Source organism: Phoenix dactylifera, chromosome 18 (genome assembly GCF_051530095.1).
Source record: "Phoenix dactylifera cultivar Ajwa chromosome 18, Ajwa_hap1_PhDact_Kaust_v1.1, whole genome shotgun sequence".
NCBI lineage: Eukaryota > Viridiplantae > Streptophyta > Magnoliopsida > Arecales > Arecaceae > Phoenix > Phoenix dactylifera.
Window position 1 is genome coordinate 1,683,856 of NC_143207.1, and position 27,714 is coordinate 1,711,569.

At 37.7% G+C, this 27,714-nt stretch overlaps 2 protein-coding genes across 2 annotated transcripts; both read right to left on the reverse strand.

The window, feature by feature from the left end:
* Positions 1–1,692: 1,692 nt before the first annotated feature.
* On the reverse strand, positions 1,693–26,094 carry LOC103695479 (LYR family of Fe/S cluster biogenesis protein). Its single transcript, XM_008776818.6, has 2 exons — positions 25,835–26,094; positions 1,693–2,225 (listed from the first exon to the last, which is right to left on the reverse strand). The coding sequence occupies exons 1-2, from the start codon at positions 26,087–26,089 to the stop codon at positions 2,040–2,042; spliced, it is 441 nt and encodes a 146-aa protein (XP_008775040.4). The 5' UTR covers positions 26,090–26,094; the 3' UTR covers positions 1,693–2,039.
* Positions 10,465–25,828, reverse strand: LOC149750866 (uncharacterized). Its single transcript, XM_089928363.1, has 2 exons — positions 22,884–25,828; positions 10,465–22,612 (listed from the first exon to the last, which is right to left on the reverse strand). Exon 2 carries the CDS (start codon positions 22,608–22,610, stop codon positions 21,528–21,530), a length of 1,083 nt encoding a protein of 360 aa, XP_089784489.1. The 5' UTR covers positions 22,611–22,612; positions 22,884–25,828; the 3' UTR covers positions 10,465–21,527.
* Positions 26,095–27,714: the final 1,620 nt, after the last annotated feature.

The following is a 27,714-nucleotide window of genomic DNA, read 5'->3' on the forward strand; positions in this document are numbered from 1 at the left end:
GATCCAGCTAATGGCCATGGCCAAGTTCCCCTCCAGGATGATGGAACTAGCCCGTAAAACACACCGAGCGTGACAAAAGCCCGCCCAAGCGGCCCTCAGCTATACACCTGGAACCGATATGTGAAAGAGTTGACGCCCCCTGTACCACGACTCTAACAGACGGGTCCCGAATAATAAAACCTGTGTCACCTCTCATACCACTGTCTAAGATAGACCCATCGAAGTTGACCTTGAGGAAACTCGGAGGTGGGGGCTCCTAGGTAAAAAATACCGTATGAGATGCTACCGAAGTAGAAAGGGAACCCCAGATGTCCGAGCTGTCAAGGTCTCTCCGACATATATGATGTACTTGATCTCCGCCACCTGCACACGAGCACTCTCCACCATAAATCTCAACGACATACTGCGTTCACCAAAGGTTAAGCAGGAAAGTCACTTTTCTATGGGTTGAAAATTGGAATAATTCTTTTCTAAAAGTATCCTTAAACTTTAAGTCTTTATCTTCATTAAGAGCCTAATAGGTATTTTATATAATTTGCTTTCAAAAATAGATATTCAACTAAATATAAGCCACTTGGAAATATAGCATTTTTTCTGGCTAACCAAACATGCAAAATCTTCTTTTCCGAGCATCATATACTCAAGCATCAACTTTTCAGAACAAATATTCCAATGAAGAAAAATTCTTTTTACTTAGATCCGATTCCTTTTCTGATTAGAGGGTTGAAAACTTCTCCTTTTAGGCTAATAAAATTCAATCTAAATAGGGTTGGATTCCTCTGCTAAAAATAATAAGAATATTTTAAAATTTTAAATTTAGACAAAAGCCAAATCTTGATTTCTAAACCATCAATTCCAAATTAGAAGCTACAGCTTCCTAAAGTTCCAATATTCCATTAAGCCTTCGATATGGCAAATTTTTACTCCAAATTATTATTACATAGCAAGATAGAGAAATTTACTTACTCATCATGGTGCCTCCAATTATTATTATTTTTTTATAAGGGCCAACTCTGTAGAATGGTTTAACATAACGCTGCGGTCAAAAAGCAAGCATTTGTTGTTGTAATAGTTAAAAATTCTTCAAATGACTTTATTCACCGCTAGACTTCAATATCTTTAAAGCCTCGATTGGTTTGCAGGGAAAAAAAAAAGTCAACAAAAAAATAAAAATAACATTCCAATAAAAGTAATTTTTTCATGTTTTATTAAAAAAAAAATTCATGAAGAACATAAAAAAGTTATTTTAAACCGATTAAAAATTGAAATTAATTTTATATTTCAAAACTATTCTTAAATCATTAAATTCATGGATAAATTTTTTTTATTAAGATATAATAGATATTCCACACAACTTTTTTGAAAAAAATAGATGCTCAACTAAATATAATCCACTCTATAATGTACCTTTTTTTATAGTCAATCAAACATCAAAATTATTTTTCCAAACATCATACCTCCAAAATCAACTTTTAAAAAAAAACATTTCAATGAAGAAAAAATCTTTCCGCAAACGAAATCGAGTCCTAAATTAAAAAAAAAGAGAGGCAAGTACAAGGAGGATCACGTTAATACTTGAAATTACAGGGTTCAGACATTCTGTAATTAGAGACCAACCTAGTTGCTATTCTTCATTCTGCAGTGTGACAACCCCGGTATAAGCCATTTCTACATTTAAATAATAAAGCAGCATTACATTTTAAACACTAGTTCCCATTGCTCAGAAAATAAAAGCGTTCCATGAGCTACATTAGACAAGCAGCATTCTTTCAGCAACCTTACCATGGTTTGTCTGACACCATTCTGTGCCTGCATAATAACTTAGTTCCTTCAAAGAATTGTCCTGGATTTTAGACCAGCAAATTTCTCTTAATTTTGCAGCATCAATGCTACATAAATCTTGCTTAATTTTCTCCAACAAAAACATAAAATGAGTTGGATGCTTTCAGAATTTTATTACCATGGTCAATGGTCAAGAGACCTATCAACACCAAACATGACAGACTAGAAAATGCAACTCATAGTTGTCTTGACTTGGTTTAGAAATAGTTGCTTGCATAGAACTGTTTCAGAAACTCAGAAGTTCCCTCGTCTTTGGGGCCCAAGTCCTGTACAAGCCCTCCGCGACCAAGGACGTATTGGCCAATTACATGGTGCCGTTGCTTTGCATGCTCAACAATGTTGTTGAGCTCCTCCATTCCCTTGAAAAGAAGCACGTCAATTACCTGTTGCCAAAAATAAAAGCAACTCAAATTAGACGTCCTGCAGTTTCTCTAAACCTACAACCAGATATCTTATGACAGTCAAACCTCATTGCCATCAATAAGGCTATATGTAACATGGAATTGGACTTTGTCTTGTGCTGCATGCAGCAGAGTATAGATTTATATGCATACATAATAGGATGGACAGAAACAATACCACAATTATTACGGATAATCCTTGGATCAAACTTTTGATGCTACAGCTTTTTTTGTGTTTTAATGAGAATTCCTACATTATTGAGTTCCTCCAAGACATGCCCGCTGCTACAAATATTGACTGATTCAAGGAAAGAATTGATACATGCAAGCAGCACACAACTGTCAAAAGTACACAACACAGATTGAATCTCGGCCATAAAAACAACGTATTAGGGGGCATTTGGTATGGGGTGATCGTCTTAGGATCAAGAGTGATGTGGGTGGAGGTGATGAGATCACCGCGTTTGGTTGCACCACAGTGATCCTACATGGTGGTGATCTTAAATCACCTCCACTCCTCATCAAATCATCCCCCAACTCGGTGGTAGGATATCTGTCCTTGAGGTCGGAAATCCAAGATCATCCCAGGGCAGTGATCCTACGTTGAAAGTTAAAAACAAAAATACCCCTCAAGTTAGCAGAAAAATTGATATATCAATATACCATCAATATTATGTTATATATATATATATATATATATATATATATATATATATATATATATATATATATATATATATATATATATTATGTTGATATTATATATTATATTAATAATATATATTATATTAATAATATATTATATTATAATATATTTCTAATCATATTATTATCCTATTATTATTCAAGGATAATTTTAAATTCTAGTAGAAATATATTATTATATTTTATATTTATATTACTATATGACTCCTATTTACCTTATTTTTCTAATCAAAATAATTATTAGTATTAAAAAAATCTATTATAAGTATAAATAAAAGTATTAATTCTATAATGAAAAATAACATATTTTATAAGATTAATAATTTATAGGAGTAACAAATATATTTTTATAAAATATATTAATAATAAATATATTGATAAATATATTAATATTTTATTATAATATATTTTATATGATTAATAAATATATGATAAGAGCTACTAAAAGTAGAATATGTGACAGAATTATGGAGCTATTATAGGAATTAGTATATTGACTTACATTTTTAATTCATGAGAATTAAAAATACATAAAAAATCCATCTAAGATATATCAAGTATATTTGTGGTATTATGTGGTCAGTGATCTTGGATCTCCGTACCATACCAAACATGTTACTCATAAATATTCGAAAATTTTTAATCACTGGACCATGGCCTACCAAACACATTGATCTTAAATCACCGGAGATCAAATCACCCTGGCATTCGGATCACCGAGGATCTTAGATCACCGTGGTGATCCAGTTGGGGTTGTCAAACGCCCCCTTAAGTGTTTGCAACATTATTAAAGGCTCAAGGCACACTGAAGCACCAAGATCTCAGTATCCAAGCATAAGAAGCAAATCAAGGCACGTGCCTGAACAAAGTAAGGCACAAAATATAAACATAAATAAATAAATATATAAAATGTGTCTAAAGTATGTGTGTGCATAGTACTCGTAAAAGCAAATAGTTGGAGTCTTTGGTCATATTGGAGTCTTTGGTCACCCTCATATAAATGATAAAAATATCCTGATGAATTAATTCAATTAATCTAATAATTAATCTAAATATGAGTCCTAAAGAATACATGATGAGTGTTGCTCTTTCTTTGATTAAATGAGTGCCTCATCTCCCTCTCTCCCCCCCTATAACCCCAGCTACATCAGTCTTTTCACTCTTAAAATACTTAATTAATTTGAATAAAAGTTTTTTAAGTACTTCGATTAGAGAGATTGGAGAGATTAGAGTCTCTCTCTATCTCTCTCTGCTATATATTTTCAACTAATCCACATCTCTTTCTTAGAAGCAATTAACATCCTTAAATATTTTAGTCATAAAGACAACCTCCTCTTCCATAAAAAAAAAAGAGAGAACATCTCCTCGTATTGTATTTCCCGCACGAGTCATTTTCCCACCTTAAAATCTCATATACTAGGTGTATTCAAGCAAGAGGTTGTAATCATTTATATATTCATATATATTTAAGGGGGAAAATGTCAAGACCTCTAAATCTATACTAAAGATATGTGGTTTTCCTTCCAAAAATAGAAATTTAATAAAGATATTATTAATAAAAGGACTTTCATTAGAATTGGATGTACCATTTATAAGGTAACCATAGAGAAGCGGATTTGTCACGTGCATAGCACCTGCATTTTACTAGTGTGTATGTATATATGTATGTACGAACATACTTATATGCACATATGTATATACATATTTTAGACACCTATGTTTGTAGGTATTTATGAATGTATATACACCTAAGCAAATAATGAATTCATAAAGTTAAACCTATTTGGCAAAAGTTAATAAATACAAACAGAAAACACACACAAACACATAGAATGCAATGCTCATCCAGTAGAAGTCACACAAACACACATCACCAACATACATGAACACAGCCATCAGAAGACACACCCAGCTAATCACATACACAACACACCAGTCACAAAGGTAAAATTTTTCTGGGCCATTGCTGTACTTTAGCAAGGTGCATGTACAGCAGACATTTTTAACACCTTGATGGAGCCACCTCACCTTGAGGTATGCAATGTGCTGAATTTGCTGAGTGTGCCTTGCTCCTCAGGCATGCCTGAGACATGTTTTCAGCCAAAAGTGTTTGCACAATGTTAACACTCAAACCACTTCCAAGTAAGGAAGAGCAAAATAGAGAAATTGCAACAAAATTCATTGCCAGAACTGGCAACGGTGCAATCTGAAGCATGAGTAAGATGATTCTAGAGGGCATTAAACTAAGGATGAAGGATCACAAGCAATTCTATAAGACTCGGCAGACAGAAGTTATCAGGTGAGAAAATGGTGACAAGTTCTGATACAGAGATGGTGTGAAGGAAGCTTCTGAAAGCATGGTTATATTTTAACACGAGAGAAGCACACAATTATGATAAGACTTAAAGACATTGCAACATATTGGTCCAACCATGAACAAAAATCCAATGCGGTATCGTGCAAAAGCAAGTGAAACTTTCAAATGGCAACCTCGAACAATGAAAAAATTCATGCTGATGAATATGGCAATAAGATAACCAGCTGACAGAGAGGGTAAGAGTCAAGATAGGCCTATTTTAGCAAAAAGATAGATATGCCGATGGAATTATGGTATGGTGATACAAGATTGAAGTTACATGATATTGACCTTCTTTAAAAGAGATTTAATAAGGAAAAAAACCACTTTTAGATGTCAAACATGATGAAAATCTGAATTTTATGATATGAATCTAGAGAAATTCACACCTCTGAAGAAAGGTCATGGCATGCAAGACCATGCGAAGTGAAACATACTAATCTCAATGTCGTGAGGACATAACGTATCAAAAACAAGGGTAAGGGATGTAGAGGCTAAAATCACTGCAGGTAAGATGAAATGGATGATTCCAAGAGTACAGCCGACTAGCATGAGAAGCTAGCAGTGATTCCAAGAAAAAGCAATAAACTTTAGAAAAAGAAGAGATTAACCCAAAAGTTGGCCAAAAGGTTAGAAAAGAAAGCAAGAAGACAAAACATCATCATATCAAATGAAGAATGTGAAAGTAATGAAGCAACACACATAGCCACAGTGGGCAGTTAAGGAGTTGAACAAGACACTAAGTGAATGAAAAATGAATGACAATTACAAGTGTGAGTTAACAGTTAAATTGAAAACTCAGACAGCAAGAGGAAGCTGTATCTTACAGAAGAGTTGGTGATTTGGAAAAGTGTGAATTATGAGGAATTGGTGATTAGATATATGAAATGAATAAGCTTTCTAAATAGAAATTGCACTCAATATTTATGTAGTAGAAGCTTAAGAATGGGAATATTTTAAATAAGCATCAAGAAGGCCAGAAGAAACTAACTGGATTCCATGCAAAAGGTGCGACTCATAAATGTTACATGACTGCATAGAAGCGTACGTAGACTGAAAAGCAAGCAGGTGTGCAGTCATGGCCAGAACAAATTAAGGGCATGGCATAATACGAATATACCAAAATGACAAACCTTGAAAACATGGGACAAGATATGGCTAGGATATGTTATTGTCTGTGTGTATATATATATTTCAAATATACATACATGCACAAACACATGTGCCATGCACGTGCATACACGCATACATGCAGTAAACAACATATGTACATACACAAATGTCAGTAAAAAGCGTCCATAAAGTTTAGTAGGTTACCAAAATAATGTAGTTCATGTTTAATCACCATTCAGATGTACAGACTGCAACCTGTACATCAGACTTAGTATTAACATTATAGACTACAAATTTGACCCATTCATCGAAGATGTTAATAACAGGAATGGAAAGCAAACACCCTCCCCTCATATTTGGAGGTGTTGAGGAAGTATCTTAAGTGAATTTGCAAAGTATCTAGAGTGTTTTTCTAAAGAAATTGAAAAATAAGATGCTTTACACAAGTATTAGACACATCAAAGGATTCGACAGGTATCAGTATCCAAGACAAAAAAAAGAAGACATGATTTGAAGAATCTGTACTTCCTAAACAGAAACTGATTACACACAGATACAGGGAGGCTAGTCTAAGAAATGAAGAACATGGTCCAAACATATCAAAATTACATACATAACTATATGTTGGAGTCAATTACTAGAAACTTTCTTCTAGACCTTCCTTTCCAACAAAGAGAGGGGGGGGGGGGGGAGAGAGAGAGAGAGAGAGAGAGAGAGAGAGAGAGAGAGAGAGAGAGAGAATGAGGTATTAAGCAATGATTACCCCTCCTCCCCCCTTAAAAAAACCCAAAAGAAAAAACAAAGGAAAAGGAAAAGAGATCCCACCCACCTTGAAACTAAAAAATAGGAAAAACGAAACATCTTCCTAATTGCGGGATTTTCCTCATAGCTGGATGCCACATTTTCTTGGTAGGTTCTAAATACAAAAAGCGCAACCAAGGCAAGAGCCTCAAATTAATAAAATAAAGACACACTACATAAGTTGCAGCGTCACATTAAGTAACCACAAATCTCAAGCAAGGAAAAAACATTCTAGATCAAAAGAATGATGAAAATTCGAAGAAATACAGTTTTGCGACTTGGCCGCTACAAATAAGAATAGAAGGGCATGAATCCAACTATGGAATGGCTGTAAAAATAGTACTAAACACGAATCAAGGAAATAGAGAGACACGAAAACAATAATTTCGAAAGCAAAGCCGTACTGAAAATTGGATTAAGTAATACTTCACTGTGGAGAGACACAGATGACTAGAAGAAAAAAAAAACCATCGAAACTTACTTAGGAATGCAAGGAAAGATATAACGGAATAGTAGCACTGAAAAACCATTAAAGCACTGAAGGGGAATTGTAGCATAAAGTAGAGAGAGAAGCAAAACATAAAACTTAGGAAGAAAGAAAACATGGGAAGAAGGGAAACTTAGGAAGAAAGGAACATAGGGAGAAGGAAAACATAAAACTTTGCTTCAAGGTAGTTGATCCAAGCAGTTGCATGTGCTTTGCAACTATAGATCTATATTTTTCATTTTTGGTTTTCCTTGAACATTATTCAAGTATAAATCCTATACAGAAACCTCATTTAGGAGGTAATTGGATAGTTCTTGGGATATATAAAACATAAAATCCGAGTTTTCCACCAGGTAATCTTTTGCTGGCTTTATATGTGTAATTAGCTAAAGATTCATGTCTCAATAAAAAGTCAGTTGATCAATGAAATTGATAGTTACTACTTTCCGAAATTTTCTTCTCCTTACTGTGTATTCTTTCTAGTCATAAGCAATATCTTACTGGCAACATGTATTCAATTTCTTTGCCTGCATCAACTGGTGTCAGAGGCAAAAGGCTCTTCTCTAGTGTAGCTATGGTGAGAAATTAGCTAATACTTCTACTTTCTCTATCCAACTAGCCCTAGAATTTTTTCACTGGCATGCCACAGCTCCAATTTAGACTTTATTTCTCACTTTCCTATCCCACATATAAACATCCAAAAAGTCTCACTTTGGAACAATTTTACCATCTATTCTGCATATATTGTACTTAAAATTTGTGAATTAGCAAAACCATTTTTCTGACATTGTGTATGTTATGTGAGGAGTCTTATCATTAATAATTTAACATTTAGCTTGCTAGTAACTCAAACCTCATAACAGTGACCTCACTACTTCGTTCATGCCCTAATTATTTTCCACTACCTCTTTTTTCACATAAATCGAAGACTCTTCTTTATCAAAGACGACTTCAGCTTATGAATAATAGGGACAAAACATCCCCATTCACAATTAACTCTATGCATTATCATCATTAGAACATATGGACACTCTTAATACTTTACTAGAAGAGGGATTTGCATCCTTAATAAGAAAACAAAAAAGAAAAAAAGTCAAGCTTAAGCATTCATTTTGGAAAATCTTAAAAATAACAACTTACATTATAATTCTTAAATATACTTCGAACTTTACTAGAAGAGTGTTTTGTATCCTCAATAAGAAAACAAAAAAGAAAAAAAGTCAAGCTTAAGCATTCATTTTGGAAAATCTTAAAAATAAACACTTATATTATAATTCTTATACTTCGACTAAAAGGTCATAAAATATGAATTTATTTGCACCCACACTTCCAACTTGAAGCCCTAGAAACATTTTTTTTCGAAAATGAACATCATAACCTGTTTAATCATCAACAACAAGAGCATTCATCCTAATAGTTCAGGCCCATCTTCCTTCTCCCCCATGTGCAAATGCAAAGAAGCTTTGAAGAGAGAGGCCTAAGGAAATTTTTGCTCCCTTTTCTTTCTCTTCTCTTCAATATCTATTTATCTCCAATTATCCATATGTTTCTTTTGTTTCATCACTGAGTCTTGATACAATACTAATCAAGAAGCGACCAATGTGCAACAAGGGGGAATAAACAGTGTGAAAAAATTAGTCCAAAAGTTTCCTAATTGTCGGATCAAACATGGAGGCTCAAATCGTGCAACCATCAAAAATATGAAGGCATACTTGGTCCACATCTGTCCAATCGGTGTGCCTGAGGAATGAACAGGAGCCTTGAAGTTAAATGAAGGTTCTAATTTAGTCTTAGTTTTGAGTTTTGACTATTTCCTTTTCAATTGTTTGCTGCGAGTTACTTTAGTAAATAATATTTTGAAATAAAAGGGGATGTGATATTCATAGCACTCTTCATGCTACACTACCATGAATAGTAAATTTTTGGTTAACTACTTGGGGTTAAACTATCTGGTTCCAAGTAAGAGATTAGACTTAATTCAAGTCCCAGAATTTACAGTTGTTGAGACTCCAAAATATGGAAGGATAGCTGGCCAACAGTTTTTTATGAATGAGCAGGTTATGGATGTGGGGCAGCCTTGGAGAAGGGAGACATCTAGGGTTGAAGGGGCTTTGGATACTAAGAACATATGCGGCTGAAATTTCTGTCCAGATTTGATCTTTTAATTAACTATATGGGAAGTTTCGTTATTAGAAAGCATGCAAGGGATAGCCAGAGTTTAACCTATAATGTGTTGATCTAGGGTTAAACCAAAAATAAAAGAAAATTAAAAAGGAGGGTAAATGGAAGATTAAAAAAAGAAGAGGAGGAGGAGGAGGAGGAAGAAGAAGAGGGATAACATCCAGATTCAATACAAGATGGTCTAACACCATGTTCAAGCCTCGCACTCAAGAGAAGGAAAGAACAGGAGAAAGAAGAAATATGATACCTGGTGATGCAGCAAACATCAAACATCCTTAATGCTTAAGGGAGGGAGAGACAACCATGAGAATGAGCTGCAGAAGCACTTGAATAACTAGTCCAAGCAACGGAAGGCTCCAATCATGAGATTAGCAAACAATTCAAGTATTTTGGGACCACATCCATTGCTAGGAATGTAGCTTAAGCATATTGAAGTGCTCGATGCAACCAAAGTTCAAGATTTGGTCCAGCGAAAGAGATCACTTACCTTCTCTTTCTCTCTACCTCCCCCCCACCCCCCCACCCCCATGCTTCCAACAGAGATTTTAAGAGTACCAACTGATTGTATATTTTATTCCTTTTATTTGGTTGTTATTCGCGAAGCTATTGGACGTAGCAGATTTTAGATTGATTAATAGTCTTTTTGTCATCAAACTATATGGAAAGAGCTCTATGGTAATCATAGGTAAGTCGAGAGCCCTGTTTTGAGTAGAAGACAATGTTTTCTAGTTGTTTTGGTCGCTGTTGGGTCTTTGCAAAGTGACAAATTTGAGATATAGAACTCTTTTGAAGAAAAATTCTTGGCTTTTCCTCTATCTTATCTCTTTCTTCTGCACTCTTCCTTTCAATTCTTCCTTTTTCATTAGTTCCTTCCTTTCATTGCTCTCTATGATTATGCTGCTGCCAGGTATCCCACAGTTTGACTTAATAAACTAGTTATCTCCTCTCTTACTATCCACTATTTTCTATAATTATTTGCTAATCCTTGAAAGAAATATGTCAGATTTGTGGTCTATTGTTGAAGACTTCGCAGAAATCAGCCCAGGATACCAGAGAACCACTTACAAGACAACCAGCGACTATAACCAATCATCCAATTAACTTTAGATTCCTTTACCTGGGATCCATACCTCCTAGAAAAACCTGAAACAGAATGTTTTTTCAAACATTGTAACTTTGATCATCAAAAAACACATTTTCTAGTCTGTTTTGTACATCAGGTCCCTATAGTAGTCACTTGACCTAAATCTTTTTCTAATTTTTTTCTTAGGTCAACTTATGTATTCGCAAGCCGACTCCAAGTGGCCCTGCATAACAGAACATTGCTCTGGTGGGCCTCAGACTTAGTTGTCAGACCTAGACTGAACCAGCTAGTCAGACAAGAAGCCTGGTGAACTTCAAGGCCTTTAAGTCCGATTGAGCTCTCTACCGAAAGAATTACAGTTGACCCAATGAAACCAGCCAAATCTGGCCAAGGTTTGCTCAAACCAACAGGTCTCAATGACCCAGGCTCAAACTTCTTCTTAGAAGAAATTCCCCTGAAGAATAGATTTAAGTTCTGAATCAAAATATGGACCTGGTAGGAGGCCAGGTCTGTTAAACACAAAGACACATTACAAAGATACATTATTATTGTAACACTATAAAAGCAGCTATAAGTCCAAGTTTTCAATTTCCATAATACCTCTAATAGAATTGTCCCCTCAAAGTCTAAACCAAGCTAAACTCCCACCAACAGATTCTGACATTGCTGCACTCCAAGGAGTTAAACAGGGAAATCTCTTTATGTTGGATTTCCATGACTGTGCATAAGTTGTAGTGACTTGTTGATCATTGAAAAACTGAAAATTATCTAAATTAAGAACATAATTTACCAAATGAATCTAAAAAGAATTTTATGAGAAAGATATTAATCCTTGATCCATGCTAAATCTTTTTAAAACTTATCCTATACCTGAAATTTTTAGCATTGGCTATGTGCATTTACAGATGCACCATAACCAGTTATGATAAAATATTGGCATTATAAATATATCTATAATCTATCGAACCAAGCCGAACCGCCAGGTTCGAGCAGTACCGAACCGAACCGGTGCAAAACCGAGTCGGTTCATCATTCATATTCTGTTCCGGCCCCTACCGGCCGGAACGGGCCGATTCCGTGCCAACTCGATGCGAATCGGCTGGTTCGCACCAAGTCAACCCGATTTCGAACCGCGTTGGGTATGGGCCACTTGCCACTGAAATACATCAGGTGGTGTTGGAAAGGCCCAAAAAGGCCTTCCGAACGTAATTTAAAAGCGGCTCCGCTACTGTTTATTATTTGTGCAAATGTTTTGTCTAGATCCCTACGGCAGGCAGTGGTCACTCAAGAATTGGAGGTTTATAGACCGGTAGTTGGCGCCTCTCCGATCTCCCACTTGCTCTTCGCTGATGATTGTTTTCTTATAGCTAGGTCGTCGTGGCAGGCGACCCAGGTTATAGATCAGATTCTTCGGAATTATTGTGCAACATCGAGACAGAGGGTCAACTTGACCAAGTCGCTATTATTTTCAATCCGAAGATTAGATTGTTGATGAAGCACTCGATACTGGAGATTTTGGGGGTGGAAGAGCAAGAGGGTACAGTGACATACTTGGGGTCCCACTATCCGACCGGCGGTTGCGGAGTAGGGACTGTACTTCTATTGAGCTCAGTATCAGATGCAGATTAGAGGGATGGCAGATACATACACTTTCTATGATGGGGAGGATCACCTTGGTGCGATCGGTTCTTACAACGATTCCTGTCTACCTACTCTCCAACGCCATCGTCCCGGTGAGATTCCTGAGATCCCTGGAGCTATTGTTCAGGGACTTTATATGGGGGAGCAGTGGTAGAGGTGGTATCCACCTGATGGCGTGGGAGGTTGTGTGCGGCTCTAGCTATGGAGAATTGGGGGTACAGTCCTTGATGGTGAGGCGGGAGGCGTTAGCAGCTAGACACGCGGCTAGATTTGAACTTGAGCCCGAGAGTTTATGGTCCTCGTTGATGAGGGCCAAGTATGGTGCTTTGATACCTAGTGTGCGAGCTGGGCATCATCACTCCCCGGTCTAAAGAAAGATGTGCGCCAGAGCTATGATGGTGCTCCCGGAGATCAGATGGGCTATTGGGGACGGTCGTTCTATCGATGTTCTGGAGGACAGATGGGTGACCGAGTTGCCGCTTTGCCGCATACCGACCATGGTGGACCAGGCGAGATTAGCAGGATGTAGGGTCAGCGATCTACTAGATGCAAAGGGGGGTCGATGGAGGGAGATGGTTCGGGAGGCTTTTGGGGAGCAATTGGCGAAGTTGGTATTGGCTCTGCCGGTCCCTATCACGAGAGAGGCTGATAGGCTAGTATGGACACCGACGGGGCGGTCGCGGGTGCGAGCTAGAGATCTTCACGCTCTGATCAGTAGGGAGCCAATTCGACAGATTGAGGGTGGTTGGATATGGAGGCTTCGGATTCATCCTCGGGTGGTGCTTTTCATCTGGAAGGTGGCTTCGGGCTACCTTCCAACCAGAAGCTTGTTAGCCCGGCGCGGCATGGGGGTCTCCCAGTGCTATGAGAAGTGTGCAGATATCGAGGAGACTATTGAGCATGTTCTTATGCAGTGCCCTAATGTCCGAGAGATATGGGGAAAGTCATCGGTTCCCCTACCCGCCTCAGCGATATCGGCGTAGGACCTGATCCATTTGCTGAGAGACTCCGTGCGGAGTCCTAGATCTGCTGAGGCAGAGATATTTTTGGCATACTTGTCCTACTATATATGGCTGGATAGGAATGCCGGCCTATTTGAGGGGAGGTCGCCTCCGAGGATGGTGGTAGACAGAGCGACGCTACTTGCAAGGAAGGTCATTGTGGCCGCCGCTATAGTTACTTCTGGGATGACTAGGGACATCTGGGTACTCTTCACGCTGTTTCAGCGCCCCGTTTTGCCCTTGTTTCTTGAGTACCCCCATCCCTTGGCTATCTCAAAGTGAACTTCGATGGCAGCAGGTCTGTGGATGGTATGATTAAAGGGGTCGGATTTGTGATCAGGAACCACCTCGGTAGGATGATAGTAGCAGAAGGGCGGTGCACGCCAGGACTTACAATAGTTGGGGCAGAGTTGCGGGCAGCCTGAAAAGGTATATCCTATGCAAGGCAGGTGCTTGGTACCGAGCGGGTGTACCTCGAGGATGATACATCTATGGTGATCGACTGGATTTGGAGGGTGGATCGGTATGGGGATGGTCATCCCCTCATCCGGGAGTCTCATAGGACGACTCAGTTGATGGCTGACTTTCAGGCGGTACATGTATTCAGGGAGGCGAACCGAACAGCAGACTGGGTTAACTCCTTCGTCGTCCGGCATTCTGGAGATTTTCTTTGGACGTCCGTATCAGATGCTCCTCCCCCTTTGTACTTTTTACTTTCCTGTGATCTGGATGGTTGTACTCACGTTAGATCTATATGAGATGAGTAGCTGCTTTTACCACACAAAAAAGCGGCTCCGCCGCTTCTCCTTGCCAAAAAAATCCACAAACACTAATTATGGCTATTAAAAAAAAATATCCAAAGCTAAATAAGGTGTGCTTCCTCTCTTCCATCGAGCTTGAAAAAATAGCTCGAAAATTACAAAATAAAAAATTATTATGCCAAAATTTTCGATGAACTTGATTTTTTATATGTGTAGATCTATAGACGATGTATACACTGACATAAAAAATTTTAATTTTCAGATTATTTATAATTTTTAAAAATTAAAAATATATTTTTGGATTAAAAAAGAACAATTTTTAAAAAAATAAAAAATAAAAAAATATAAAATCAAAAACGTATTTAGGGGAATGCAAGCTATTCTTCATAAAAATTTGGTTTCATTCATTCAAGTTTTGATGCAATCATGCGCACGACCTAGACCTAAATTTGAAAAAAATTGAAAAATAAGTTGCCTTTGATGCATGTCCGAGGGCCTAAAAAATATATGTAGCATTCATTGTTGGGTTCTACATGGATCTGAGCTAAAATATTAATATTTAAAAATTATTTTTAAATTCAAAAAATAATTAAAAATATATAAGTAATTCAAAAAATTACAAAAATTAGTAGTGTGTCTTACATAATTCAGAGGTAACTTCTGCAGTAGAAATCATATTTTTCTGAATTTATGTTATTTAAACATATTTTTTTAAATTTATAAAATATTAAAAATATTTAAATAACTAAAAAATAAAAAATAGGGTTATGTATTAGATAAATTAGATGTAATTTCTGAGGTAACCAAATTATGTTCATCGTAACGAAATTTTACTATTTTTAAATAATTGATAAACTAACGTACTTGATAAATCCGCAGGAATGGAGCCATCAAGGAAAAAGAAAAATCCAGAGCATGACATTGCCTGAAATCATGGGCAAATGCTCGCGGGCCAACACTATTGAAAGTGCAACTGGTGCAACACAGAGTTCAAGGGGTAACTAGATTAAAGCGGCACTTAGCTGGTGGTTACCCCAACGTATCTATGTGCCGAAAATATCCACAGGAGGTTCAACAGCTGATGAAGAAGCATTTCTGATTTTAGAGCAGCGAAGGAGAAGGTTGCCAAGAAGAAGACAAAGGTGGACCGTCGAGCGGCATAGCTTTCTATTACTCCAGATAATCAGAGAAGACATCCGCTTCAAATGATGAAGAGGCACAGATCCAGGCTGCCATGCAAGCAAGCCTGGATGATCAGTGGCAGCAAGATGAGGTGGCCAGGCATAGGGCTCGATTTGGACACTCGTACTATAAGTCGGACTTCGGTTCTACGAGTAGCAAGCCAGATCCAGAGTTCAGGAGGACCATCTTAGTCAGAAAGGCCGTCAGCAAGGCGGTGGCCGGATTGTAACTATGTTGGAGGCTTTTGGTAGCAGAAAGAAGTCAGCCAGAGATTCCATCAGCAACAACAATCCATGATTTAGACCCATATACCTTCTCTAGCAGAAATTCGAAGCAACAGAGGGTTGACTCAATACTGAAGAAGAATATGTGGCGAGCTATTGGATCCTGGTTCCACTTCAGCCACATCCCAGCAAATATGATAAATAATACGTACTACAGGTCTGTCATTTTCGCAATATAGGCTGCCAATCCCGGTGTAGATCCTCTAGGCTCGAAGGACATCTATGGTGAGCTTCTTAACAGTAAGAAGATGCTAAAAAATGGATTGCCTCCTATTAGAGCAAGTGGCCCACATATGGATTGACTGTGATGCGTGATGGTTTGACCGTCCTACTAGGCGAAGTATCATCAACTTTCTGACATATTGTGATACGAAAATTTTCTTCCCCAAGTCAGCTGATGCTTCTAATTAGGTGCACGACACCGCGTACATCCTCAATCTGATGGAAAAGACGATTGATCAGGTAGGAGAGGAGAATGTCATGCAGGTCATCACTGATAATCGGCCGCAATATAAGGCCACCGAGAAGATATTGATAAAGCAGCGGCCACATATTTTCTGGATTCCATATGCTGCATATTGTATCGACCTCATTTGATGGACATTATAAAGATTCGTAAGGTGCAGCAGACAGTGGAGACACCCCAAACCATCACCAGATATATTTATAACCATACATGGATCTTTTCACTGATGAGGAGGTATGCAGAAAAAAAATTGAGACCAGAAGTCAGATGATTTGCTACCAATTATATTGCACTTGATAGCATTCTTGAGAAGAAAGCAGCCCTACGTCAGATGTTTGTCAGTCTTGAGTGGCAGAAAAGTAGATATGCGAGGGTCGACACTGAAAGAAGCAGTGTCGAGGACTTGGTGATGAGGCAGACATTCTGGCAGTGGGCCACTGTAATAATGAATGCTATCAAACCATTGTATGAAGTGCTTCGGATTGTAGACAGCGAGAGGTACCCCCAGATGGGCTTTCTGTATCACATGATGGAGAGGGCAAGGACTCAGATCATTAAGACAGATCCGACGCATGCCCAGGTGTACATCGACATTATTGAGCGGTAGTGGGACTACCAAATAAGTAGGAACTTGCATCTAATAGGTAAGCAAGAATATTAAAAATTAGACTGCTCATGCACTTGTTTAATTTTACTAGAAGAGCCTCAACGATCTTGTATATGTTCACTACAATCTAAGGTTGAGGCTAAAATGCATTCAGAAGGAAGTGGAGCTCAAGCATATAGATTCGATCCATAGTGCTTTCGTTGATGATGAGAATGATCCTGTGATCGGATGGCTTGCGGGCCAGCAGCAGGAGCTGGAGCTTAACGAGCAGGATCACCTCCACGACCGGCCACTTTCGTAGCCAGCGAGGCAAGGGTCAATGCAGGACAATGGGCTGAGTGCAATATTCTATGCATTCTTTCAGCTGATCAGCCACAGCCACAGCCACAGAGGAATCAATCACCACACGACTCCATATCCAAGACATCCTCTCAAAGATATGATCAAGAGATGCTTAGACGAGGCCACTACGCTATCCGGTCGACTTGGTTAGAAGGGCGACATACATCCTCCTAGCATAACTAGGCAGAAAAAGGCCATAAATGATAAGAAGGCAGCTGCCCAACACACCAAAAAAAACAAAAGGCACTTGCAGCCCTAATTAAGAGTGGAGGAGTCAGTACACTTAGATTTAGAGACCAGGAGCAGCAGCGATGACAGTTCTAAAGATTATGCTGCCGGCCAAGGAGGAAGTGGAGGACAGGAGACCATTGCTCATGAGATACCATCGCAGGATGGTCTTCGATTCACCGGTGAGTCCCAATTTACACATACTACACAGGATTCGGACTACGGTGCATGATCTAATAGAGCCCGCGAGCATACGATTGCATATAGAAGACGGGATCCTCGAGGTCATTCAAGAGGATACGATGCAGCTGCAAATGACCTCGTACGTGGAGTAGGATCCATAGACGTATCAGGTTCTAAGTCGTATAACGGATCCTATCACCCACAGCCACAGGCAGCATATGACCCATACGGATATGAATATGGATATAATATGTTTGAGGCATCTTCCGGTGGCTACTATCCTACACAGTCCAAAGCATCTTACAGGTAGGATTTTGCTATCGGTATATTCAGATGGATTACTCCACAGTCGTATTATTAGCTAGAGGGTCTCTCAAAGTTAGAGCTCCAGCAAGAGATATGAGAGTGCTTATAATCCGACGCGCGTTCCTCATGGGATTAATGTACAAGATTACAACGCCGCTTGGTTAGAGGGATGGGGATGATGTGTCCCCTGACTATGCTGATGATCCGGATATCTACAAGAAGAATCGCTACTCGATCCGATTTTAAAAATCGGTATGTATGTTGGACTTTAAATGTATGCAATTGATTGTATTATTTTTTAATTTACACGTCACTACTTGATTTAAGGATATTTTATATTATTCATTTTATAATTTGTATCATTTTAAAGCAATAAAATGCATCATTTAGATTAAACCGAGATCATAGAAAAATCAAAAAAACATCAAATTAGATTTAAAATTATTGAAAAAGTTCAAAAAGAGTAATTACCAATTAATTTTTTTTAGAACTCCAAAAAAACTAGGGTGTGTCGGTTCGTGAACCAGCACGCCCTATCGGTTTGGTCCAGTACCGAACTAGTATCGAACCATACTAGACGCCGACCGGTAAGGATCCGGTACTGATTCGGTGGACCTTGATTTTAATATAATTTAATTTTTAATAGCTTTTAGTCTGATAGACCCAGCCATTAGACCAATACCGGTGACACAGGCCCCTAGCTAGGCTAGTGTCCAGTTTGGTTCTGAAAAATATGTCTGCACTTGTCCCACATAAAGGAGAACTTAAACAAAAAGATCTCTTTTTTTATTCGTTGACATATTATCATAATCAGCATTACATGAAAACCCTTTGGAGTGGGAGGACCCACTATTTATTTATGGATAATGTTGATGTGAGTCGCAACAAAAACAGTTCACTTAAATCTAATTACAAGTCGGTCATTACTTCATGCTCAATTAGCCTTAACCAAGTAACTTTTGACCAGATAAAATTATAACAACACAGACATTAATATAAGCCCCAATAACTTAATGGCTAAGCAAAACAACAGAAAATAAAAGAAAATATTAGGAAATTACATGGACACAACTAATGACAAACAGCAAATCTAAGACTAATAAGACCCTAATGACTCGACTAACTAAGACACAATTGAGTCAAGCAATCAACACTTGAAGCTCCCGGCCTGCAAGCTTGACCATATCAGTGTAAAGGCAGAAATGAAAGGCCAGCGGCAGCCATGTTTGGGCTTTACATCCTCTCCCTCCTTTTCTTATTTCTTTTCTCTACCTCTATTAAAACATCTTCCTATTCTCTCTCTCTCTTTTCCCTTCTCTCAATTCTTGCTGGATAAAATTGCTGCTCCCATTATTAACTGCAGATTTATGCTCTTACTAATATTAAGTTGCTATTTATGCTGATTAACTCTGCAGGATTTATTGCCCACTGTGCTAAATCACTCATTTATGCAAGTTTAATTCCTTTCTCAGCAGTTCAGAAGTTCCAGTCTTAGTTTTCAGATGTTTGGTCACTATTACGTTCAATTTTCTGTAAATTAACTAAATCTGAACTTAATATATGCCAAGTTTTTGCTGCATACCCTAAATTAGGTCCTCAAACCTTTATCTTCACCGCTAAAACATTAGGAAAGAAATTTTTGTTCATCCTACAGTCATTAATTTCAAATTTAGTTCACTCCTTCCATGCTCTCAATTGGACAGCAAACTATTATAAAACCTTTGTTTAATCTATTTTTCAGGTCCTTCATGCATTGCAGATTCCTAGGGGGTCCTGCATCAATTTTCTTTCCTTTTTGGATCGGCAGCCTCTCTTTGACAGCACCCTTCTCATTGATTCCAGCACAACAAACTCTAAGTTTCTGCTGAAAATGGTGTACCTCTACAGAAGGAACTACTTTATCCTTAGAATATCTATACATGCTTACCTCTATGAAGGACCTAACTGATTTATTAGCAATTTTTTTTGGATTGGCTCTTAATTCTGGCTATCGATGATAATGATCACCATTTTTCAGGAATGTATGCTCTTATCAGTTGTTTCGAATTATTCATTCACAGATTACAGTATGTTCTCCTACATTTTCTAGCACAGGACTCTCTTTTGGTAGCGTCTCCAAAATCTTAACCACAAATGTTAGTTAGCATCGAATTAATTTTTTTTTTAAAAAAAAGGTTAAAGGATAACCGTCATCTGAGTTCCAAGCTCCCATCAATGCCAACAACAGTGAGAAAATGGTTAGGCAATAATTTTTCAAAATTCAATGCTGAACTTTAAATAAGTTAGCAAGTAAAAAAAAAATAGATGAAAAATGCAACCTAGAATAAAATGTCTAGCCGACAAAATAACAATGAACTAAAGGGAATTAACAAGAAGAAAGAGTGTAACAGTACGTGTTGCTTAAGGTTATTTGAATAAATATTGTATTGAAAATAGTTTAAGATAAACACATCCCAATGCACAAAGCTCCCACTATTATGGGGTTTAGGGAGGGTCAGATGTACATAGCCTTAACCATGTGCAGAGAGACTATTTATGTATTTCGAACCCGTGACACGCAGATCACAATGGAGCAACCTTAGCATTGCACTAGGGTCTGCCCTTTATTGTACGGAAAACTGCTATCAAAGAGAAAAATGCAACCTAGATCTAAAATGTCTAGCCGATTTAATAAAAATAAGATAAAGGAAACTGACAAGAAGAAAGAATGTAACCATAAGTATGTATTGCATAAGGTCCATCAGACCAATGTTGTATGCAAAATTGTTATTGATAAACATATAGAGTTTAATGCAGAATTATATTTTTTTTTTTTTGTTCTTCTTCTTGCTCCTCTTAGTAGTGCTTTATCAAGATAGAGTTGAATTGGTTGTTATTGCTCATGGAGGCAAGTCACTCTTAAACCGAGCCGAACCGGTACCGTACCGATAGGGCACATTCGGCCTGGTTTCGACCCCATCGTCATTTTTTTTTTTTTTTGGAGTTCTTTCACTTTTGGATTTTTTTTTATGTTTTTATGTTTAGGTTTAAGGTTAAAACTAGATGATGCAACTTATTACTTCCAAATGATTCAAATAATGAGATGAAGAACATAAAATATTTTCAAATTAAGATACAATCAATTACATACATTTAAAGCACTCTCGGATATCTAAAATCGGGTTGAGTGGCGATGCTTCTCGTCAATATCTGGATCATCAGCATAATATGGAGGCAGATCAACCCATCCCTCTAACCAAGCGGCATTGTAGACTTGTATGCTCAATCCTCGAGGAATGCACGTCGGGTCATAAGAACTCTCGGATCTCTCGCTGAAGCTCTGGCTCTGAGACGTGTCTTGATAAGGGGCCCATCTGAATATGCCGGCACCAAAATCCGACCTGTAAGACCCTCTGGACTGCGCAGGATAGTAGCCACCGGAAGATGACTCCGATGCACCATATCCATAGGCTGGCTGAGGCCGCGGATAATAGGAAGACTCGGAACTTGATACATCAATGGATCCGACTCCACATGGGAGGTCATCTGCAGCTGCATCCTGGCCTCTTGAACGACCTCAAGGAGCTCTTCTTCGATATGCAATGGTATCCGACCGGCCTATATCAGACGGCCTACCGTGGTCCGTATCTTGTGTAGCATGCGTAAACTGAGACTCGCCGGTATATCGAAAACCTTCCTCCGGCTGTGTCTCATAAGTAGTACCATACTGTCCTCCATTTTCTTCATAGCTAGTAGATCTATCACCACCAGAACCTTCATCGCTGCTGGTCCAAGTCTCCTCCTCAACACTCTCCATTGGGGCCCTTTCCTTTCCTTTTCTTCTTTGCTGGGATTGACGCTCTCCTGATCGAGTCGACTGGGTACTAGAGCGTCCTCGTCCTCGCATGAGAGGATCATCTCTCTGAACGGAAGCATCGTACCAGTCATACGTTGACTGGCTCCCCTCTAGCCATGTCATATCAACTGTAGGAGTGCGTGGAATGTTGCGCTCAGCCCATTGCTGTGGATCGACCATAGCCTCGGTGGCTATGATGCTGGCTGGTCGTCGAGGCGATCCTGGCTCATCAAGCTCGGGCTCGTACTGCTGGGCCGCAAGCCAGTCGAAACTCTGCCCTCTGCCCTCGCTCTCGCCCTCTCTGACTGAGGTTGTCCTTTGAAACTCTGGATCTTGTCTGCTTCCACCAGAACCGGCGCCCGACTCGAAAAACGAGGGCCCAAATCGAGCCCGATGCCTCGCCACCTTCTCCTGCTGCCACCGGTCATCCAGACTCGCTCGCATGGCAGCCTGGATCTGTGCCTCCTCATTTGGACCCTCGATCTCCTGTGACTCCATCAAGTGATAGGAAGGTACTTCTGCAGCTTGGCGTTCCACCTCCGCTTTCTTCTTGGCAGTTCTCTCCTTGGCTGCTTTGATCTCAGCGAGGTTTTTCCTCATCAGCTGACGGGTGCTCGGTGGGCACTCCGAGCATGCAGATATCTCACGAGAATTACCAGCTAAGTGCTGTTTTAATCTGGTTACTCCTCCTTTGAAGCACCTGTGGCAATAATTGTACGGAAACTGGTGCCGTTCACCGAACATCTTTCCATGCTCCCAGCCAATATTACGCTCTTGGGGTTGCCCTCTCCTTGACGGCTCCATTCCTACAACCACATTAAATTTTTTCAATTTCTATTTTTTTGCAATTAAAAATTAATGTTTAAATTTTTTAATTAAATTTTAAATTATATAAATTCTGTAAAAACAAAAGTTAATGTCACCATTAACATCGTCCATATATCGACAACATATAAAAAATTCAAGACGAAATGGAATCATTGAATCATTTCCTATTTTTTGGCAATTTTTGACTTAATTTTTTTAAGCAATTTAAATGAAATATTAAAAAAACAATGCAGGGGAAAGAAATTTTACCTTATTTAGTTTTTGCTGGATTTTTCTTCAAGAAAAACGACGCTCTTCGACCTTTCTAATTTTTTTCATGCCTGTCTTTGCCTTTCTCTTCTTTTTCTCCTCCTTTCTCTCTGCAAAATACTTCACCTAAGATGATGGATTTCGCTTCAGTATTCGGTCGGCTTTTATAGCCAACCGTTGAGGGCTTGAGGCACTGTGGCACTTTGAAAAGTGCCACTGTGAGCCACAGCGCGGCACTTTCAAAGTGCCGCACGAAGTGCCGCACAAAGCGGCACTTTCGATTGAAGTGCCGCACAAAGCAGCACTTTAAAAGTGCCACAGTGTGGCGCTTTTGAAAGTGCCTCTGGCTAGCCAGAGGCCTCTGGCCCACCAAAAATACCCGACCCGAACCGGTGCGAACCGAGCGGTTCGCACCGGTTCGAGTATATACCGGTGCGAACCAGCTCGGTTCGCACCGGTTGAACCATCAAACCGAACGGTTCCGACCCAATATGGGTCGGAACCGTTTTATACCTCGGAACCGGACCGGTGCCCGTCGATACCGGTCCGGTTCGGGCTGAACCGACCGGTACAGGTCGGTTCAGCAGACCATGGTGTCAGATTTAAGGATCTTGCTGACTAGAAAATGTGAATGAACAAGTTTTTATACCTATTGCAAATATGAGTCCTATTTGGGGACTGCATCATTCCATCCTACACCTTTTTTACTTCAACCAAAGATGTGCACATGCATAATTTTATGAATAAACCCAAACTGATCTAACACCTAATGCAAGAATCTTCATGCTTCCTTTCTAAATGATACTATAGGATGCTTTAAGCTCTCTCCCTTTTTGCTTATATGATATATTATGCAAGATTTGTCTCACAAAAAAATTCTCTAACTCCAGCAACTAGACCTTTCAGAGGAAAATAAAGTCGGGGAGAGAAAGATCATCTACTTATTTTCAAATAGTCTAGTGACATACATTGATAACACTAAGCTGCCTCATCAAAAGAATCATCATTATAACTATCATAATAATATACTACACTACCAGAAAGATTAGTTAAAAAGATGAGTTCGAAAGATATAGCCACATCAGAAAGTTATTTCTAAGCTGCACTTTGCATAAACAAGAAATGAACAAGCAAGAGTATAGTTTATTAAAGGGAATGTATACAGAGTTCATCATAAGCGGACACACATGGCAGTGCTTCAGTAGGATGGAGTGCTCAAGGGCATCAGATAAAGGCTCAAGTAGTCTGCATTATACTAATAGATAAGAGAAGAGAAGAGAAATTTACATATTTATAGTGCTAGTATCTGCCACGTGCAATACACATGTTTTATCCAAGAGAAGGGAGAATTTGATGAATAGCTCTGGAGCCAATTATAAATTTGTTTGGACTTTTTATTTCTTCCTTCATTGCATTGAGAGGTGTATTATTTAAAAGAAGGGTGTAAATATAAGAAGAGAGGTGGAGATGAAATAAAGTATGGAACGGAATGAAGACATATGGGCCCCAAGCCCAAGAGTTTGCTTTATACAGAGGGAGAGGGGGAGAGAGAGAGAGAGAGAGAGTTAGCAAGCATATTACATAAACTATTAGCAAAGAAAGATGAAGAGTAGCCCTATATAACTATGTAGTTGAGAAGGTGAAAAGATTTTCAAAAATGCAGCACAAAAGGATGATAGAGTATCTAGCAAACATAATATTATGAACAAAAGGCAAATAAAATTACTATTAAGTGAAAATCCCTTATTCAAAATAGTGCTTCAAAACAGGTTTTATAAGGAATGTGATACACAGGGAAACTATCAGTGAACATTAAAACTTCCCTAGGGATAGATCCATATCTAATAACAATTTTGATCAATTCAATATCTATTTTTAACATCGTGAAAAGAATACTCAGGAAGCCAAATTGACAGCTTAAGGTATCCTATCAAAGATTAGCAATATATTCATGACACATATAAACTTTAAATTTTAATGGTAATGACACAATGCCGATTTCTTAACCAGATTAAGAGGGGCTTCTTACTGATGAAAGGAGAGGAAGGTGAATTTCATATGTGAGTTTGTAAACTAGTGAAGCACCATAAAACTGAGCATTAAGAGGATTTTATGTTCTAACCAACTTGGAGACTAAACATTTAAAGCTTTGTGCCTTTGGAAGAGAAAATTAAGTACCTTCTCTTGCTTCAAAAGTTTGCTTAAGTTATCCAGGATGTGTTCTTAAAATTTCTATGACTTGCCAGAAAGATCAAGCAATGTAACCATAGATACTTGATATGATGCTCACTCTGAGGAAACAGCCTCTGTTGGTTTTTTCTTTTCTTCCTCATTCAATCCCCATCCCCATATAAGGATACAAATGCCCGGACAAACTCATATTTTAATCTGAATTTACTAAATCATTTTTTGAAAAAAAAAAAGAAATCAAGCACCAAATTTCACATCTAAAAGCCCAAAGTTCGTTCCGAACCACAAATATAATATTCCAATTTTCATTCAAATACACAAAATCGCCTAAGCTTGCACATAGTCCACGTAAAAGAGGTTGTTTGCTTCTATCTTGGACAAGTATAAATCACTCTTGTAAGAAATGTCGGCATTTTTATAGTAATTTCTCGAGAAGTGCATCAGTCGACAAAACAAATATCCAAATAATTTATAGGGTATTGCACTAGATTATCCTTTAGTCTAATACGGCAACCAAAACAAGTCCAAAGACCATTTTGTCTTATGAAATAAGCCAAGCATCAGCCTCGCAATGTTTACTGATCTTTTTCGGTGACTTCCAACATGAGAACTTGGGGATAATCATAGTAATAAAAAAAAAGGGCCCAAAGTCGCTCAGAAATTTAGGGTTCATGACCTGTGAATCGAGAAAAGTAAAAAAGATGCGATTCCAGAGCCAGAGGAGGAGATGGATGGATGGATCGAGGGAGAGAGGTGCAGACCTTGGGGTTGGTGATGTGGGCGTTCTTGCGGATCCCGGAGGAGATGGTGGAGCGGAGCTGGGAGACGGTGACGACGTCGTGAAGGTTGTAGATCTCCATAATGGCCGGGATGGATCGGCAGGCCGACTTGAAGAAATCAAAAGTCCGCCTTCGAGCCTCCTCCAAACTCGCCGAGTTCGGCGATACCTTCAAGCCCCGCAAACTGAACGCCATCCTTCGACCCCTTTTCGCTTGCAAACAAAAGTCGAGCATCATTCGATCTGGCGGGGTTACTAATAGACTAGCGGTGGGTTAAACGGGTCGGATTTATTCCAAGACCTGTCCTAACCTGGCCCAACCCGATTAGAATTACAATTGAGCCTGTGATATAGGGTGACTATCGGAATATCAAAAATGATGGCAGTGATTTCAAATCAGCCATAGAATATCTATTCTTTAGGCCGGACTTCTAAAATCATCCCAAGACAGTGATTTTAAACTAAAAAAAAATTAATACATCAATATACTATTAATACATTATATTAATATTATATATTTTATATTTTATATTTTACATATATTATACTATATTATATTGATATTACATATATTATATTTTCATACTATTATTCAATAATAATAGAAATATATTATTGTTCTTTACATTTATACAATGAAATTATTTAATACACATCATTTTTATTTGCCTTATTTTTTAATCAAAGTACATATTATATTAAAAATTAATATATTATAAGAATAAATAAAAATATTAGTTCTATAATAAAAATTTATATATCGTTTTAGGATTAATAGTTTATTGGATTAATAAATTTATTTCTATTGAATATATGCATAAATAATATATTAAGGAATATGTTAATACTTTATTATAATATATTTTATGCAAATAATAAATATATACTTTATGGAATATATTAAGGATGGTTTTGGTATCATATGGTCATGCAAATAGATTACTCGTGGATACGCAAAAATCTTTAATCATTGGAATATAGCATATCAAATGTGGTGATTCCATTTGGATCACCAAACACCACCTAAATAGGTCCAATAAAATCCCAATCATCTGTTCCCACATCTACAAGCATACATCCCACACAATGCAGTATAATAAAGTCAATATAATAAATATAGAATGTAACGAATCATAATATTTTTTTGTTGTATATTGATCAATAAATTTTAATTATGGCCAAGCTAAAACTCTCATCACTAATACCAACATCCATATGGCAGAAGAACTCTACACAAGCCAAGCCTGCAAGTGGATGCTCCAATCATTCATCAATATCATTAATATCATTCTCGTGCAATGCGTGAGTTATAGTTTTTTTTCTCTTTCTTCAACTATTTTTGAAAATACAATATAACAATATGGGCCTATTTGGTTTGGCATAATTTAGTATAAGAAAATAAATTCCAAGTCAGATTATCATATTCAGTACATAAAGTGGATGAGAGAGATGGTAAAATAAATGTTGGATTCTATGTCTATTTTTTGATAAAGAAGATAAAACAAATACCATTAGTATGAGGTATTTATTTTCTCACACTGGATTATAGGGTGGAGATATATAAAAATATCATTTTTTTAATGAAAATACCCTCATATATATTATATTAATATTAATTATACTAATATATTATCAATATATTAATATATTGATACATAATATTTATAAATAACAATATATTTGATACATAAATATATTTATGAATAAATATTAATTACTGATAAATAATTAACAAATATTTATTAATTATCAATAAATATAATATAGAATTTATTAATAATATATATATATATTTATATACTAAAATATACTAAAATTTATTTATAATAAGAAATATATTTTTTAATATATGCATAGTTAATT